At 45.1% G+C, this 18,958-nt stretch overlaps 1 protein-coding gene across 1 annotated transcript; it reads right to left on the reverse strand.

Moving 5' to 3' along the window:
- Window positions 1-7,212: 7,212 nt before the first annotated feature.
- Window positions 7,213-18,736, reverse strand: PVALB (parvalbumin). Its single transcript, XM_069231347.1, has 5 exons — window positions 18,632-18,736; window positions 13,990-14,057; window positions 9,065-9,197; window positions 8,269-8,378; window positions 7,213-7,392 (listed from the first exon to the last, which is right to left on the reverse strand). The coding sequence occupies exons 2-5, from the start codon at window positions 14,048-14,050 to the stop codon at window positions 7,364-7,366; spliced, it is 333 nt and encodes a 110-aa protein (XP_069087448.1). The 5' UTR covers window positions 14,051-14,057; window positions 18,632-18,736; the 3' UTR covers window positions 7,213-7,363.
- Window positions 18,737-18,958: the final 222 nt, after the last annotated feature.

Here is an 18,958-nt window from a genome sequence, read left to right on the forward strand (position 1 = left end):
GACACTGTAATCACATTTTTGCAGAAGATATTCAATATTGAAGGTGCACCAAATGAAATAGTAATAGATAATGGTACACATTTCACTTCACACAAAATGTATGAGTTTTTATCTCAGCATCACATAAAGCATAATAAAGTGGCTCTTTATTCCCCTTCATCAAACGGTTTAGTGGAGCGTATGAACAAATTCTTAAAGGAAGGTGTTCAAACCGCTTTAGCGATGGGTCAGGATGTTAAAATGTTTTTAAAAGACAAAATGTGGTCATATTTAACCACTCCTCACAGTACTACTGGCGTTTGTCCTTTTGTGTTATTACGCAAAAGGTTGCCCAGATTTAATATGTTACCTGATTGGATTAGAAATTTGAACAAAGACAAATTTGAGGATTTATCTAAAGTGGAAAGTTCAGTGATTAAAAAACAAAATCGAACAAAAGAACTGTTTGACAAGAAATTCAGAGTTAAATTAGTTGATGTTCAGGTTGGAGATTGGGTTTTAGTGAGAGTACCGTCTAGGGTTAAAAAGGGAAGTTCTAAATTTTCCTTACCTGCCCAGGTTGAGAAAATTTCTAAAGGTTCTGTATTTTTGTGGAACAAAGGTTGGTGGAGCAAGAGAGACATTGTTAAAATTTCTAAAGAGCAAGCTAAGAAAATATTGTTCGTCAGATCAAGAACAACAAATCAAGAATATAATTTTGTGGGTGATCAACAACTTATGAATTTCTCTCAAGTTGATTTGAGTAGGCCAACCTTGGAAACACAATTGACGGAAGGTTCAGAAGTTTTGGGTCCGTGTGATGAGGAGAGTGCCTCTTCTGGGCAATCATTACATCAACCTTCTTCAACAGTGAAAAGTAGAAATTCTCGCAATGCGTGTATGTATGCCTGTCAAATTTCAGGACTATTATGTCTCTTAGCTTTAATGCTTTAAGTTATAAGTTCTGCACTGGCTTCTTAGTAATTGGGTAAATGTAATGACAATATGTATATGTATATATTTTTATATTTATGTAGTCATTGATTTTTTTTTTTTTCTTTTTTTCCTTTTGTATTAAAAGGGGGGGGGTTGTATAGGTGTTACTGTTGGTTTAGTTCAGCTGTCACAGCATGAGCTCTGCTCGTGCTGTGACGTCTGCTGCATGCTTACATCATTAGGTTCTCTGCAGCAGCACGTTCTGTTTATTTTCAATAGCGTGTGTTGTCTCTGATGAGAGTCTCGTGAGTTTCAGTTTGTTTTCTGGTTGTTGAAGCTGATGGCTCGTGTGCAGGCAACATGTTGTATTTTGAATGGCACAACCGGTTTTGAAAATGTAAGTGTGACATCGGTTGGCCAGTTTTCTCCTTGTTACCTGTGCTCATGTCATGCTGGTTGTGAGCTCCTATTTTGAGGCAAATTAAAGAACTTCTTCACAGGAATCCTGCTTGGCCAGCCTCAATTTATTTCTATTTCAAGGCGCTTGCAACACTTAGGCTCGTGAACATGGACATCGAATGTAAAGAGGATGTAACTAAATACGATCACAAAGTGGTCAGAGCAGACGCAGACTCCTTGAAAGGAGCTCTGCGCATAATATTTCAAGACAATAAGAGTGACTAGGCAAGGTACCTTAAAAGCGCTATGACCTCACTAAACTTAGGCACGGAATGCCTTATCAATCCAGCTGTTATGCTGCAGCATTTGAAGAGTACCTTAAAGAAACAGGGCAAGCTTCTTCCAAAGGAACAGGATCTAAACTAAATCCGGCACATTCCGGGCACCATGGGGCTTGTAAAGTCCCATGAAGATGTTCTGTGCGAACCATACTTGAGAGCGGCTATGGGAAAACAAGCCCTAAGGAATATATTGATGAGTAGACTCCTGACACTGCCTATACGGGAATAGAGGGCCCACTGGAAAACAAGACCTTCAGGGCAAAAGCAGTGCAGGCTGGCCCTTGCACTTTAAAATCCGTAGAACATTTAGTATGCTGTTTTCCATTGCTGCTTCTCCAAAGGGGAATCCTTTTAAAGCCTCTGTTTTTGCAGCATGGAGTAAGAACGTGCAGAGAAGCTGTGGCTTGCGTTTTCTCATCTGAGCTTCCATGAATTGGTAAGTTATTTGCAATAGTTGGAAGGACACTGAGGGATCATAGTCCACACATGGGTACATACCATCAGGTTCCATCAACCATAAACTTGCATGAACCTAAACAATGATTCCACGGATCTGAGGACTTGTAGACTTCTCTTCGCCACGGCCGGTATTGCACTATCCCTACTGGTTTTTTAATGCCCTTCTTATGCCAGCAAAATCGTAACCTCGGAACACACTTACACCGCATCTTGCATTCTGCACTAGCAGATCACTTCTAGCCAGAGCGCGCACTGCCCCAGTGGTTTCTATTGCTTCTTCTAGATGTTGCCTGTTTTTAACTTGCTTTTAATGAGACACCTGTACTGGTTCAATCATATGGCACTTTGTAGCATACTTGCTTTCACTTACCCTGGATGCTGCATCCTGTGTTGGTAGACCTTTTACTGCCAGGCATCATATTGCACTGCCCCATCTCTTTTTTATTACCTCTTTTTTCCAGGTATCCAGAGCCTACCTTAGGGGTGACTTAGGCGTAGTAAAAAGCGAGCCTAGGCCTTGGCAAGGGTTTTGACTTGTCAAGTCAGTGTGGCAGTTACTGTGCATGCAGGCCCTGCAGTGGCAGACCTGAGACATGTTTGAAAGGCTACGTCTGTGGGTGGCGCAATCTGTGCTGCATGCCCACTAGTAGCATTTAATTTACAGGACCTGGGTATATGGTGTACGACTTTACCAGGGTCTTACTGGTAAATTAAATAAGCCAAACAGGTGTAATCCAAATGTACCAAATTTTAGGAGTGAGAGCACATGCACATTAGCACTGATTAGCAGCGGTAAAGTGACAGAGTCCAAAAGCCAACAAAAAGAGGATCAGGAAAATAGGAGGAGAAAGGCAAAAAGTTTGGGGATAACCCTGGAGAAAAGGGCATTTCCAGCAGTTGACAATGCATAATCATGAAACCACCCCAGCCATGCGATAAAAGTCTAATACTAATGAATTCTGTAACAATGGTTCTGGAGCTACCTGCATCGATTGTTGCACTTTTACATGGAGCTTAGATTTGCTTGCCTGATTCAAAGGGCATTGTTAACTTTGATATGGAAATGAGACAGAGCATTAATGGCACCAACAGGGTGGACTGTGTTCCATGCCCAATATTTTCACGATGGCCCTGATTTTTCTGTAATGACTTCATAATGATATTTTAAATTGTGGATTTTAAAAGATTTATTGTTGGAGACCTGAATGTTACACAAAGGAATTGAAAACATTTAGCCATAATGCGATGTTATCATTGTGAATGTGGATTGCAAAGGATTGATTGTCTGCCTCTATGTTATACGATGGAATTGTAGAGATTTTAATTAATTAAGCAATAAACATTTATTACATAACAGAACCGCCTGTGATCATTTTGTGATACCATCAGCTGTACCACAGCCACAGAGAATGCAACACCCTTCACGGAGTACTTTTACCATGAACAGAATCCTCATCTGCCGTCTGCCTGGACTATGAGCAAATTCCACTGACAACATCTCTAATTTCACCATAAGTTCCAAAGCCTATATACTCCTAGGAGACCTCAGTTTCCACATGGAAGACCAGAGTGACCCCAGCTCAAGAACATACCTTGAAAGCATTGGAAAGCTCGAACTAACAATGGCTCACTGGACCCACACACTCTGCCAGAAACATCCTTGACCCCGTCTTTGCTAACTTAGATGGCAGCAAAATCACCGCAACCATGGCCCTCACGTGAATCGACCATGCCATTGTCCACTTCCAGATCAACATCCCTTACCAAGCAAAACCCGCCAGTACCAGCTTGGCCAGCTGCAGCTTGAGCAGCATTTCGGAATCAAACTGGTCCCACACCATGTGCATGAACCAAAGTAAATCTACACGCAACTTAAACAGTGACATCAAAGAACTCGACAAGTGGATCACAGACTGCGCCGACTCCCTGGCACCCCACAAACAAAACAACCAAAAGAGAACCAGTAAGCAGACAAGTTGGTACGCACAGGAACTCCGTTCAACCAAACAATACTGCAAACAACTGGAAAGAAGCTGGAGAATGAATTACAAAGAAACAGACATCATCTTCAAAGTGGCACTGACACGCTACCATGAACAGACCAAAGAAACCAAGAAGAAGGCTCTAGCCGAGTGTATATGTAACAACTCAAATTGCTGTAAAGAGATCTTCATGATCGTGAAAAACTTCACTTCATCAGTTTTCACCAATAGCATCACCCCCTTCCAAGATCCATGCAACAACCTATCAGAATTCTTCATCAACAAAATTGCTATATAACAGTTTCGACCCTCAACTGTACCCAAGCCAACTTGCCCCCAAGCCTACCCACAAAAAACCTTGGAAACACCCTGACTACATTGAAAACCATAACCATGGAAGAGACAGCCAACATCATGAGAACCATCAACTCTGGGGCCCCAATAGGCCCTTGTCCCCATCACATCTATAACAAGGGTGCCCCCCTGATCGGGGAAGTGCTCACCCACAACCTGAACACCTCCATCAACACTACAACATTCCCAGAGGCCTAGAAACATGCAGCGGTCAATGCACTACTAAAGAAACCTTCAGCAGACCCCACCCAACTAGCAAACTACCACCTGATCTCTCTAACAGCCTACCCACCCAAGGTCATGGAGAAAGCCATCACTAAACAACCCACCCACCACCTTGACATACACCAACTCCTGGGCATCACGCAATCAGTCTTCAGATTCATTCACAGCATAGAGACTGCACTCATCGTAGCAACCAACGACTTCAGGATGGTCCTTGATCGAGGAGAAGCAGCATCCCTTGTTCTTCTCTACCTCTCACAGACTACCACTCTACCATGATCCGAAGACTACATGAAACAGTCATTTAAGGACCAGCTCTCAACTGGATTTGCTCCTTCCTCACGGGAAGAACACAAAAAGTCAGCATGCCACCATACACTTTGAAAGCCATGAAACTCCTCTGCTGGGTCCCCAAAGGATCATCTCTTGCCCAACTTTATTTAACATCTGCACGATCCTACTAGCCAACATCCTCAGATTGCACACCATCATTATTATTTTCTACACAGATGACATGCAGCTGAAACTCTTCCCAACAGACAAAACTCCCATGACAAAAACAACTTCACCACCTGCATGACCTCTGTAGCCACCTGAATGGGATCCAACTGCCTCAAGCTCAACTCAGATAATACCAAAGTTGTGATTTTCAGAAGGAAGACCACTGCTTGGGATTCCACCTGGTGGCCAGCAGACCTTTCCACACCAACCCCCATGACCCATGCCAAAAACCTACGAATCATCCTAAACAAGAAGCTTCACATAGCCCAGGTAAATGTAGTGAACTCCACCTATTTAGACGTCCTGAGGATGCTGTGAAATGTTTTCAGGTGGCTCGCAGAGTATACCAGCAAATCATTCACACAGGCTCAGATAACCAGCAGACTTGACTTCAGCAATGCACTCTACACTGCAATTACCAAACAGCTCCTGAGCAGGCTCTAAACCATAACAAATGCTGCAGCAAGTCTTGCACTCAAACCTACTTCTCCCCACCCACATCACTCCTCATTGTTAGGAACTTCACGACCTCCCATTGCACAAATGCACCCAGGTTAAACTCCTCACACACACATACAAAGCACTACACAAATAGGCCCTGCCTACCTCAACAGCCGCATAGTCCAGCACCTCCACTCACTGGACACGTACAAGCACATGTGCCACATAAATATAAAATCAGAGCAGTTTACGCCTCCTGCATCACCCCCAAAGCATGGAACGACTTCCCACAGCACATCAGAGCTTCCTCATTGCTTATTGAGGCCCACAAGAAGCTAAGGACCTGTTTTTTTGAAAATGTTCTCCTTGGGAGACTGCAGCCTACTCACCTGCGAAGCGCCTGAATACCCTCACAGGTGATTACATGCTGTGCGAAGGCATAACAACAGTTTCCTACCTCAAAATGCCTCTGCTTCAATATGTCAGTGGAAATAATAAAGTCCTCTGATTTTTTTTTTCCCTTCAAAATCTCCCTCTTCTTAATTTTGAAATGTTGGCATGTGTGCAGCCTGCGAACCAACTGTGGTGAAGCACTGAAGGCTAGAAGGCCAGGACTGGTGAAAAGTACAGGACATGCCATGGGGGTCGCGTGGCATCTCTGCTGCTCCCAGCCACTGATGCTCTGTTCATTCTCCATCCGTTCTAGCTTCTCATCACCTACTCTGCCTCTTTCCTCCAAACTGCTCCCTGAACATCTTTCTCCTAGTCTGTTTGCTGCATCTTCACAATCTCCTTATTTTGCTCCCTTTTCTGCCACTTCCTTACATTCTGTTTTCTGCCGTGTGCAGTTTTCCCCTATGGAATCGTCTCTCCCCTGCATTTTGGCAAGTGTCCCTGATTTGGTTCCGCCTGCACCTAATCATGCGCCTTTCTTTACAGAGGTCTGTGCTCCTCAAGCCCCAGCAGCAATCTCTGCTCGACATTTGTCTCTGTTGTGACCTTGCATACTTTCTTCTTTAACACTGTTATGTTTTCACAGGTATGATCCACTGCTGATTTGTGGTCAGTGGTTAAAAGGCCTTAAAATGTGATTAACGATACTTCACATCTGGTTCATGTCAGATTTTCAGGATAACCACAGACAATGTAAATGCGTTTCACTTATATGTACTGTATGTAAATGTATCTTATTTCGATATCCTAAAATTTGGCGTGAGGAAGGACAGTGAACACCCTAAGACAGTGGTTCCCAACCTGTGGTCCGGTGACCCCTGGGGGTCCGCGAAGCCCCCTCAGAGAGTCCGCGACTGCTTAGAAAATTAAATACCATTAACAGATTAGGTCCCCAGCTCTCAGTAATGTCTCATTTGGAGGGGTGGGGGGGTCCCTGGATTCGAATTATGATTCAGTGGGGGTCCCCGAGTGCCAGTAATGATAAAGTGGGGGTCCACAGAACTCAAAAGGTTGGGAACCACTGTCCTAAGAAAGTGAGAAACCTTACACTGTAATTGGAGTGTCGGGCATTATTTAGAGAGCTGGTCTCACATTGTAATACCCAATACGTCCCAAAATACGCACAAAAATGAGACAACAGGTTGGGGGTTGACCTTTTATTGTCTGGTGTCATTACAGCATCTTCCATCACCGAGATCCAAGGGGCGTCGAATTACGGCATAAAAAAACAGGATAAATAAATACGGTGTGGCCCGGCGGGGCTACGAGGGTTGAGGGGACGAGGGTTCACCTCTAGCTTTCTGCCACCAGAGATGTGAATTCTGCAAGAAAGAGGAAAACATGGTATGTAGTCAATATACTTCACACAGTGAGGCAGCACTGGAGCAGGGAGGAGTGACCTGGTGTTGCGGCTTGGCTAGGAGTACGGGTGTACTGATTGGGAGCTCTGGGTGTGGCTAGTATCTATGGTGGTAGCTTGGGACTGGGACCCTCTCTGCTCCATAACCGTAGTTTTGCTCCATAACAATGGGTAACAAAGAGGCCCTTACATTTTGTTTTTAATTGTTTCTTTGCTGTTAGTTCAAAGCAGAGATCAATTGCCAGGCAGTGTCTTCTGACAAACTGCTGCTAATCTAACAAGGAGATGGGTGTTTACTGTGTCATTCATTGATTACTAAGTGAGGCTGTTTCGTAGCGGGAACTAAGTGACAATCTTGTGGGGGTGCATGCAGGAAGCGTGATAGGAAAGGCTGCAGGACGGCAAATGCTTTCTAACACACAGGAACATTTAAATACTTGTAGGTACAGTAAAAATATTTCAAAATATATCAGCAGCAAATAAAGTACAAATAATATACATCGCATTTTGTTATAGGATCAAAACCATCCAAACATTCTACTAATGTAATGCACACATGAAAAATATGTGCAGCAAATCTGTTTTTTATACGTTAGCGTTTGTGCGCCATATAGGTTTAGTAGTAAAGCTGCAGGTCTAATGCTAATTTAGTGGCCATCGCAGAAGGGCATTTTAACGTAAAAAGTGCTCTCTGTGAGTGGCAGTATCCTAGCACACAATGCGTTAGTCTTTTTTAGGGGCAATTTCTTTCAAAATGCACCACTGGTATACACTGCGACCCCCATAGTTGCGGATCCCAGCGCGCGCGAGCGAAATACCACGTTCCCGAGTTACGCACCATCCACGCCGATTTTGCCGTCGCCGTCCTTGTCTCCTGCAACTAGAAGGATCTTGGCCTCCTCGTCGGACAGCGTCCGGCCTTCTTTGGAGAACCCTTGCATCATGCATCTGAGGAGAAGCGACGAGAGCGTGAGTAGTCTTACACGTAGCTGTCTTTCCTGTCATTATCAGTCTCACAGTAGCTTGTGCTGTATTTTCACCATTAGTCCTCGGCTATTTGTTTAGTCTTAACCCCATATATAGCAGTAACATTTCTGTTCTACTTGACCTCTGGCAGAAGTTTTACACTCTGTGCAGTAATTCGCTGTGTAGCTGTACTCTAAAGTTACTCTGTGTATCTGTTTTCGGAATAGCAATACTTTGCATAACTATCTCATGTATAATGTTACGTATTCTCTGTTTAGCAGTGCCCTATGCAGCTTGCCCTGCCTAGCCAGCCCCTGTACCTATGCCCTGTGCACCGTAGCACAAGATTGCGCTCAACTATATGAAGCTACTCCCTCTGGTGGAGTGCCCTTTGTAGCTGCCTCCTCTATGGTGGCGTAGATTTACTGTCTAGTTGTGCCCCAAACAGCAATGCCTTCCTTAGCTCCCTTCTGTGCAGCGGTGTCATGTACATTGTCCTGCAGCGCTGATGCACAAAATGGCACCTCGCTTGTTCCTATAAGTGCACGATGCTATCCTTTAAGTAACAGCATCTATTTTCTGCCTTGCGGTACAGCCGCACCCATGGAGCTATGCCCTGTACAGTGGTGCCTTGTGTTGCAGAGCTCATGCACAAGTTGAACCCGTACTTGACTTCGTCCAACTCCATGAAGCCGCTGCAGTCCGCGTCCAGAATGTTGAAGACTTTCTTGACATCATCCAGACTGCGCTTCTTCAGTCCGAGGATCTCAAAGAACTTCTTGTGGTTGAAGGAGTCGACAGCTGAGGATGAGGAGGAAATCTGGTATTAGTCCTAGACAGAGCCTTACCTTCATTCCTGATCGCGCATCAAGGAGATATAATCTTGGACTTGACTGACGTAGGAAGAACTGGCTTTGTGGTAATGACATCACAGGAAGTGACATCTCAGGATGTGATTTTTCTTACATTATATGTGGCGCTGTGAGGAATGCACTGAGTAGATAGATTAGGATGTGTGAGTAAAGGTGTGGCACAGTAGGCAAGGATGGACTGAGGCAAGTAATAGAGGGCTCTTACTGGTGCAGCTGGCAATTTATGTAGGTGGTGAGAAGTGGCATTTATGAGGTGGCATAGCAAGGATGGGTGGATTAATTTACTGTGGTAGGGTTAGGGGGTGGTAGTTGTTGGATGTGACGCCGCACGGACACTGGTAATGTGAGAGGAAGTTCAAACAGCTGGGGACGGGAGAGGGTAGGAAAGGTGGAAGCTGTAAGCGACCAGCTTGGCGCATGTACTGGTGCTGGCAGTGGGGGGAAGCAATGGTAATCTGGGGGCAAATAATGCTGGAAATTGGTGATTTGTATTTGAGTAGGTTGGATCTGCTGGCTGGCAATGGGGCATGGATTTTACTGAAGGTGGTGTGTACATGGAGGCATGGAATTGCATTTGTAGTACTGTTACAGATAAGGGTTTTAAGGAGACTGGACCGTCAGCTCTCTAGCTCTTTTTCTATCGTTCTCACACTCCATCCCTATCACTTCAGTCCTTTTTTCCATTGCCCTCTCCCTGTGCTTCCTCTTTGTCCCTATTCCTTCATTTCCCTCTGTAATACCTCTATTTTCATTGCCTTCGTTTCCCTCTTCCTCCTTGCTCCTTCGACCATTAAGTCCCACTCCCACTCCCACTCCAACAGGCCTGCATGGTCCTCTGAAGAAGGGCTAAGGGGGCATTATTTGCATAGGTCCCACTTCTCCTCAGGTCCCAATGGTCACTCTGTAATATGTATTTATAGATCTTCAAACAAGCCTGTCCTATTTATTAATGATGAGTTAGCAAATATGGCTATATCACCAGCTGACACCAGGTGCTTTAGCTAGCGTGTTTATCTCCTTCCCTGGAGGAAATATCTCTTTTAACTTAGAAACAGGTGCTCGTGCTGTGTAGTGCCGCGCATGCAATCTTTGGCACAGGCACCACAAAACCTCCCACCTGCCTGCAGCGTGTGACAAAGCAGGGCAGTTCCTCCCCTTTCTGGGAACAGTCTATGATGGGGCATGGCAAAGCCTGTGATCAGCAGAGCAGCCCCAGCCCCTTTGAATGAGCTACACCAGGGACACCAGGGACAGAACGCCCCTCTTTGAATCCCACAAAAGAGCAACAAGTACATCTCTGAAGCCACAGACTCGCTGCTCCATGTGAGCTCAAGAAATGTGTAGTAGATTTGAGATTAAGGTATTACCTCCAGAGGTATTTCGTCAGTTCGAATAATTTTATAATTCTGTTTTTGCCTTCATTGTATGTTTAGCTTTACAAATGGATACATTTGTGTGTAAATAAATATGAATTAACACTGTACTTCTGATTATGTTTAATTAACGTATTTCATGGTGCACTTCAAAGAAAAAGAAAAGGAGGTTACGTGTGGATTGGCTGTGATCAAATAGGGCAGGCACTCTCCGACCAGATGTTTTCTTTAATGTCAAGCTCCAACAGTGTGGTGGCTATGGCGAATTGGAACTCCTTTGAGGCTTATTTATAACAAGATCAAATATTAGACCACGTGGGTGCCTGATAAGCAAGAGGAGCTTGCTCCGCTAGCCCCGCTGCTGATTAACCATTGCTGATCAGCTTTTATGAGCCACCAACGTCTGAAGAATTGCACCCACATTTAGTCCCAAAAGCTGGGCTTGGTATGACTTCCAGATGCATAAAAGTGTACTGTCATTGAAAAATTGGTCTTATTTTGACCCGTCTCCCAGAGCTAGGCCAGAATTTTCTCTTGGTCTGGCAGATTCCAAATCTATTTCTGGCGTAGTAAATCCCAAATCTGCTCCCAGTAGATCTAGTATCTCCTCGTGACCTTGCAAATGTTAAGTCTAGCACTTGAAGAGTCACAGCAGATTTAGTAAGAACCCCTCCCTCAGGCCATGTCCAAATTAGTTTCCTGTCACCGCCCACCCCTTCCAGCTGACCATGTAATGTTGACTTTGGCTTCCCTGGCAGCTCTCCAGATAAATATTCCCGTATCATTTAGAAATTTCTGTTGCAAAGTTTTAATATTTGTAATAATAAGTGTGTGTTAAAAGGTTTTTTTTCCCCTGGTCACCTCTAAACCTCACTAACCCCTTCACCTGTTTCAAGACGCTTAACTCAGATTTGTATATTTGCACCTGCAACTGGTCAAACATATTAAATTATTTGTATAGCACACTGTTATCTATGAGCAGGGTGTCCCATTGCAACATACATGAGGTTATGCTTAGTGAGTAGCGGAGAATAAAGAGGTCTTCTGTTTTTTTTTTGGGAAGAGAAAGTGTTAATCAACCCTAAAATATTGACCGGCAACATTATTGATTCTAAGAAATCAACTTCCAAAACATTGCAAATTGTAGTGGACGCGGAGTTAGAATAGTAAATCTATATTCCCTATATATGTTTACCTCAACAATACTGCACAGGTCAGTCATTTGAAGACTATATTGTGCCATGTTGATATTTTGACATCCAAGCAATTATTTGTTTGGCAGAGTGAATGAACAATTGAGTTCAGTGATTTCATGGTCAAATATGAGAAGAAGCACCTCCCGTTTATGAGCATAGAGTTCAGCTAGAAGACTGTATCTGAAGAAGGTCAGTCTTATTATAAAAATCATACAGGTACATGCAGAGGCATCTCAAAAGGGCACCTTTGATTACTGGAAGGCAATGAAGAGATGCAGGGTGGGCAGAAATATGAGTGCACCTGTTGAGACCCAATATAAGCGTTGTGCTGAAACTTTGAACCACCTGAAGTCTAGACAGCTAATACATGGGGAGTCCTGGTAGCAAGGAGTTGTAGTAGTCAACATGAGATTACTTTTTGGCTTAAACTGCCTTTTCAGGTCAGTAGTGGGTAGTAGAGGAGAATCTTCCTGACTACTTTAGGCTGGGAAAAGCAACAAGATATTTTTTCCTGAAATGGGGTTTGATGGGCAGTCTACTGCCGAAAGTACCACCTAAGTTATGTGCTGATGCAGATGGAATAGGAGGGGAGACTGACTCTGCTGGCCCTCAGAGTTGTGATAACGGGTCAGAAGGTTGACCTTCTGTCTTTCCGGAGCTGAGCCGAAGGGAGCTGAGACTCATTCTGATGATACGCAGCTTTTCAACTGTTGCATGGTGTCTGATGTACCATCCTTCATATTGTGGGCCAACAGACTGTCATCCACACAAAAAATAGATAGCCTAAAAGACCAAATGAGGCCTGATATGGGAGGTAGGCATTATTGTTAAAAGGTTAAAAGGGGGTGAGGCTGACTTATGGCCCTTCAGATAATTCCCAATTTACGGCTTTAAAGAAGGATCTACAAAGAAGGCGCTGCTTGACCCCTGGTCTATGCCAATACTTATCTCTCTGAGGTGAATGAACAGGATGGATGGGGAAACCAAAACAATTGTCGCAGGGAGATCTAGCAAAGCTGAAGATGGATGCCATTCCATCATCCATAGACACTTTGGTGTCAACGGCGGAAGAGATGAGCACCACTTGTGTGCCATCACCAAGGTAGAAGCCAGACCAAAAATAAAATACATTTCCATGTATTCAGAAATCTGTTTTTTGATTACACTGTCCTAGATCTTGCATAAAAAAGGCAAGTGTGATATAGATCTGAAATTAGAAAGGATGGAAGGGTCAACAGAAGGTATTTTTAGCAGAGTAGTAATCAGAAAGGATGGAAGGGTCAACAGAAGGTATTTTTAGCAGTGTAGTAATCAAAGCTTTCCTTTAGCATAATCGGGACCATGCCTTAGCAGATAGTGCTGTTTCACATGTTCATCAAAACCAGGGCAACCAAGATCCTTATAAACTTTATCATCCGCATAGGGCAGGTGTCTATAGGAGAGCCCAATTTCATAGATTGATCTTATAAAGTAGAAGGGAGGAATAACACACTAGGGGCCATATGTACTAACACATTTTCCCATAGACATAGAATGGGTAAAACCCTTTGCTACATCTGGCCCTAAATGTAGAGGGAGGTACTGGCTCTGGAGGGAGAGGTGTAGCGGAAGAGAGCAAAGCAAAGGTATGGAGTCATGTAAAGTAATACAGAGAGAACAAGAAGGATGCGCAAATATGAGGAGGTACAATGTTAAATATAGGAAGAATGAGACAGTCCCCACACTCGGAGGCATTTCCAGCCCACACGTAACGCACTCCCAACATCAAATTTGTCACTGCTTGACAACTGCTGGCAAAGTCCCTCTCTACAGTAATAGCTCTTGGCTCCTCATAATGTGCACAGTGCCCTTTGACTCCCTGAAACACTCCTGTACTGCTTAGTCCTTTGTATTGCCCAAAAATGTATTGTTGGGGTTCCCAACATGTATGCCTTGGGGACCCTTTAGTGATGGCACCACTGATCTACATGTAAAACTCCCACTGATCGTCATGTAAAATTCCAACACCCCTCAACCTCAATCATGTTCAAGCAGCCTTCACCCTCCTGCTGTGTCTCCGAACCCATCACACCTTCAAGAAAGTCATTAACACATTATCTTCCCTTTAAAGCCCCAGCAGCCCTCAACCCTCAGAAGTGACAGGTGTCCTTACCTTTGAATGCATTGATGGCCTTGGCGATGTCGGCCGCGGGGATGACGTCAGTCATGGACATGTTGGATCTGAAGAAAGCAGAAGAGAGGGTGAGCAGCACTGCCTCATCATAGGCATACTGGCTATCCATGGACCCTTACTGTGGGCTCCAGGAACAAGAGGTCAAAGTGGGTGGGGGCTTCTATGATTAGTGTTTCTTTACTTTTTCATTAATGCAAATCTGTTTCTATTCTTTTTTACCTGGCCTTCCTAAATTTCTACGCACTCCTAGAATGTGACTACATGTGGGTACAGGTGGTCTCTGCCTACTAAGAGAAAGCACCTGGACTATGATTGGATGGTAGGGTGTACTTGAGATTATTCTAATGTGGGGTGCACCTGAGCTTTGCTTGCATCTGTGGTACACCTGGGTTTTCCCTGAGAAGCAGATGCCCCTGAACTTTGACTGGACGTTGAGCTGCACCTGAATTGTCTGGATGCTGGGGTGCTTGCTTTGAAGGCAAAGGTTTCGGAGACTACACTTCAGCATTTCATTGAATCTTCCTGAACCCACAGAGTCTCTCTTCTGCTCGAAAAGCAGCCCCAGTCCCTCGTAAGGCAGAGGTTGACCTGTGTTGGTAGGTACCAGCTGGCTCCTCTGATCCAGCAAGCTGGTCCAGGAAAAGAACAGCCTTGTAATCTATGCTTAGCTGGTCCATGCATGTGTTGCTTCAGTCCATGCTTTTTCTTTGATTCTAGGACTTGTGGTCATGTTTATAATGGGATAACTAAGACTACAAGCCCACTAATTCAATGAAAAAAATCTGGACTGGAGGAGCAGATCATGCAAGGACCTGGGAAACATGGCAGGGCTGCCTACCAGTGGATACCCTTTAACTAATTTCCCCACTTCCATCCCTTTCCTTTCATTTTCTCATTTACGAGATTAAGGGTCATGTACTAGCCATGTTTGAGCCAATATTTGATTTTAACAAAAGCCAAACGTCCTTATATTGGCCAGCCCACATAACAAGGAGGGCCTTCCTTCAAAGATGGTGGCAGTTGTCTAGCACTCTTTATGGCAAATGGCTGAGCCAATCAGGTTCCCTGATGCTTAGAAATCAAGGTTTTACGGCTCATTGATTGGCTCCCTAGCTCTGATTCTACTTCCAGTTTTTATTTCCTTATAGGTGCCCAGGGCTTCTTACATCAGAATCTGCAGCAAAATTAGCAGTGTTATCTGCAGCCACAGAATTGTTTTCATAAACTTTGGAATAAACTGTGACTACTTGACATTTCCTGCTTTCTTAGTCTGATGTGCCTGACCTTTCCTAATTAAGCAATTCAGTGGTGTTGTATATTAACCTGCTTACTCCCCCGCCCCCCACCCCTGCCAGGCTTTATCACTTTAAGGGGGGGGGTGAGAGTGTGGTTGACACATTAGAAACACTGGTTCATAGTTTATGAGCCTGTTCTGTCTGCACCTCTGCAAGAAAAATATCCCAAAAACAAAGTAAGAGACAACCATAACAAAGGTAAATGATTTGAAACCAGCCATAGTAAAGGAGGCCCAGAAGAAGGGATGATGACAAAAAGAGCAGGAATTAGAAAGGGCAAGGCTTTTTTTTTTGTCCCAGCTGAAAGCTTTAAGGGTTTGCTTCTTTCGGGGGTCTGGCCTTGTGCCAGATTGCCATCTAAAATCTAAGCAATTTACCGAGCATACAGTAACGTTCCCCCATCCAGAGGCCCTGAGCATAGATGTAGCCTGATGCCACCTAGGAAACCTTTATATGGCATCCCTGCTCTTTTAACTCTGCTACACATATGCATCTCAGCCAGAGCACCGCAGTGCCCACTGCAGTTCCTGTACTGGGACACCACTCACAGCTCTACCAGGGCACCGCAATCCTTAGAGACAGTGCCCCACTTCTACTCCAATACCGGGACCCCTCACCCAGCTCTACCAGGGCACCACAATCCTTAGAGACAGTGCTCACTTCTACTCCATACAGGGATCCCACTGGCAGCTCCATCAGTGCACCTCTGTTCACACACTTCAAGCCCTCAGCTGTGCAATTGCCAAAACCCCACACATGCTGTCTCTGCCAGAGCACCTCAGATCTTGCAGGCAGTACACCAGGCGCGGCTCCTCCTTTTGGGTGGAGGAGCGTCGTCCCCTCTCCTCCCGCAAGCAGCAACTGCTGCAAATCCTTTCACAAGGAAAGGATAATAAACTCTGTTTATTAATCTTTCCTTGTGAAAGGGGCAAGGCATTGGGGGTGACGAGCAGAGGATAGTGCACTGTTCACTCCCCTCTGAGTGCATGTGTGTGTTGGCCGGCCGTCTCGGGCCGGCCAAACACACATGCACACAGGGCCCTCTCCAGCAAAGCTACATGGTGCTGAGCCTGCACAGGCTCCCAGTCTGCCTGGGAGAGCCCTGGCTGGGCACTCTTAGCCAGTCCTGATGCTGCTTTGAGCAGCGTCAGGATTGGCTGCAGGGCAGGCTGCAAGCCTGTGCCTGCAGCAGCGACGGGAGAGGAGCAGCACTGAGCAAGTAAGTGATTTTTTATTTATTTTTGTATTCATTTTCTCCCGTGCCTCTCTACTGCCCCCGCACCATGTAACTGCGACCCCCACCACACCCTGACAAAGCCCTGCAAGCCACTCCAGAAGTACACACTGCTGTTCCAGTTCTGGGACCCCGCATGCAACTCCATCAGTGCACCACTGTGCTACCCCGGCGTTCCTTTCCTAGACTGAAACCCGACCCACATACAGCTCCCTTACAGCAGCTCGATTGTAATACTCAGACCCGCTGCCAAGCTAGCATTGAACCCAAAAGAGCAAAACACAGCTCAGCCAGTGCACCTCAAGTCTAACATCCAACACCAATGTTGATCGGAACCACCACAGCTCCACCAGAATTCATTAGTTCCATCATTCTGTGCATGTTTCTGTCTCAGTTCTGAGGCCCAAACACAGGCCCTTCAGGATTCCCTCGCTTCTATGGTTAAGAGACAATGCCACTCCCATGCTGGACACCACAAGCAGCTTCACTAAGGCACCTCCAGTCTAACACTTGGCAACACTGGAACTCCAATACTAGGTTTCACACACAGCTCCATTAAGATACCTCAGTTCTAACATTGTGTGCTTGTTACTATTCCAGTTCTGCAGCCCACACACAACTCTGTCAATGCACCTCAATCCTAACCTGCAGCGCCCAATTATTCCAATGCCAGGAATTACACGGAGCTCTGTTCCTCATTCCTGACCCGCTGCCTTTCTGTAATTCCAGCACTAGGACCGAGACAACGTTCTGTCTATACCCCCTATCCTGATCTGAAGCGCTCCAATATAGCTGTATTGGGGTTCACATACATCTCTGCGGATGCACCTCATTCTGTTCTGCAGCACCCCCTGCTGTTCCACACTCTGTCTTCTGTTTGAGGAGGTGGGAAGACAATTAAATCTATTCCTAGATGCCATCTTTTTTGGGAGGGTCTGTTTCACCAATTTCACTCCTTTGTTTCTTTTACTCTCAATGTTTTATTTCTCTCCCTCTTTTCTCTTTCCAGCTCTCAAAATCCACACGTTAAGAGTTTCTTCCAACTGTTTCTTTCTATTTTGCTCCCTTTTTCTCTTTTTATTTCTCTCTTCCGCTTTCTACATCCTCTTTCGAACTCACAAATTTTGGCAATTTCTTTACTGATTTTGTTCCTGTCTTTTTTCTTTATCACATGTTCATTCTTTCACCACTTTTTTTCTTTCCTTCCTTTGACTCTATATGCATCATTACACTTTTTTCGATCTTTCTTCCTCCCTTTCTTTGGTGTTTCTCTTATCTTTCTCTGTAAATTCACGTTTTACTATAAATTCTTCTTTTTTTGTCTTTATGTGCACTTTATGTGAAAGCCACAAGAGACTTGTCACCCGATGTGTCAAAGGAGATTTCCCATTCTATGTCTGTGGAAAAATGTCAGTACATTTTCTCTTCTTGTTCCTCTCACCATCTTTCTTTTCCTCTCTTGCTCATTTCTTTCATTATTTCTATTTCCTCTTTCTTTGTCTTTCATTTCTTAACTCCTTTTCCATTTTTTGGCACATGATTACTCCATAGCTTCTCTAGCATGTTTTCATTTTCTCGTTCTTTCTTCCGTTTCATTCTCTTATTCTTTTGCGGTCCCTCTTCTTTCTTCCTTTTGGCTGTTGTATTCCTGTTGCTTCTCCTTTTTTCTGCACCGCGTTCTCTCTCACAGTCCACTGCTTTCCCTGTTTAGTAACTTTCATCAGTCTTTCCCTTGCCTTTCTGTTTCGGTGTCTATCTCTTCCCTTTCTGCTCCTGTTTTTATGCCCTCTCCGCTTTCTCTCCTGAGGTCTAGTTATCAATGGAGCAACAGGTGCAGTGCACCGGGGCCCAGAAACCTAAGGGCCTCACACAACTCTACCTTTCTTGCGCTAGGGCCCATGGCGCCGTTGCTACGGTTCTACCGTTGCCACTTGTCCTCTCTATCTCTACTTCCGACCCCCTTTCCCTTTCACCCTCCACTTAGTGCCTTTCCCTCCAGTATGCCCTCGTGTGTGGCGCCTCGAGGTGCCCCACTTCCTTCCGCACCAGGTTCTTGCTACCCCCCTTTTTTCCGAGTCCAGTGGGTACTTACAGAGTTCCGGGGGACGTTGTGGAGGCTGAGGGGCGATGGGTTATCCAGAGACGATGGTGGGTGTCCCCCCCGACCCGGGTCTTATATACCCACGCTGCGGGCTCGCTATTTTGGGACGATGCCCTCGCCCCCACCTGCCTTTCGCGCCCTCCCCACTCGTTGAACCTTGGCATCTCCCCTTGGCATCCACCTTGCTGATGAGGCAGGGGGCACTATTAATATCCTGGCACCAGATGCCCAAGGAAACGGAGGCGAGGAGAGCGGTGGGCCAGACACAAAGGTATAGGAGTATAGGCCCCCTGTGACCCTTGGTTTTATTATGGAATA

This window comes from Pleurodeles waltl, chromosome 4_2 (genome assembly GCF_031143425.1).
Source record: "Pleurodeles waltl isolate 20211129_DDA chromosome 4_2, aPleWal1.hap1.20221129, whole genome shotgun sequence".
Taxonomy (NCBI): domain Eukaryota; kingdom Metazoa; phylum Chordata; class Amphibia; order Caudata; family Salamandridae; genus Pleurodeles; species Pleurodeles waltl.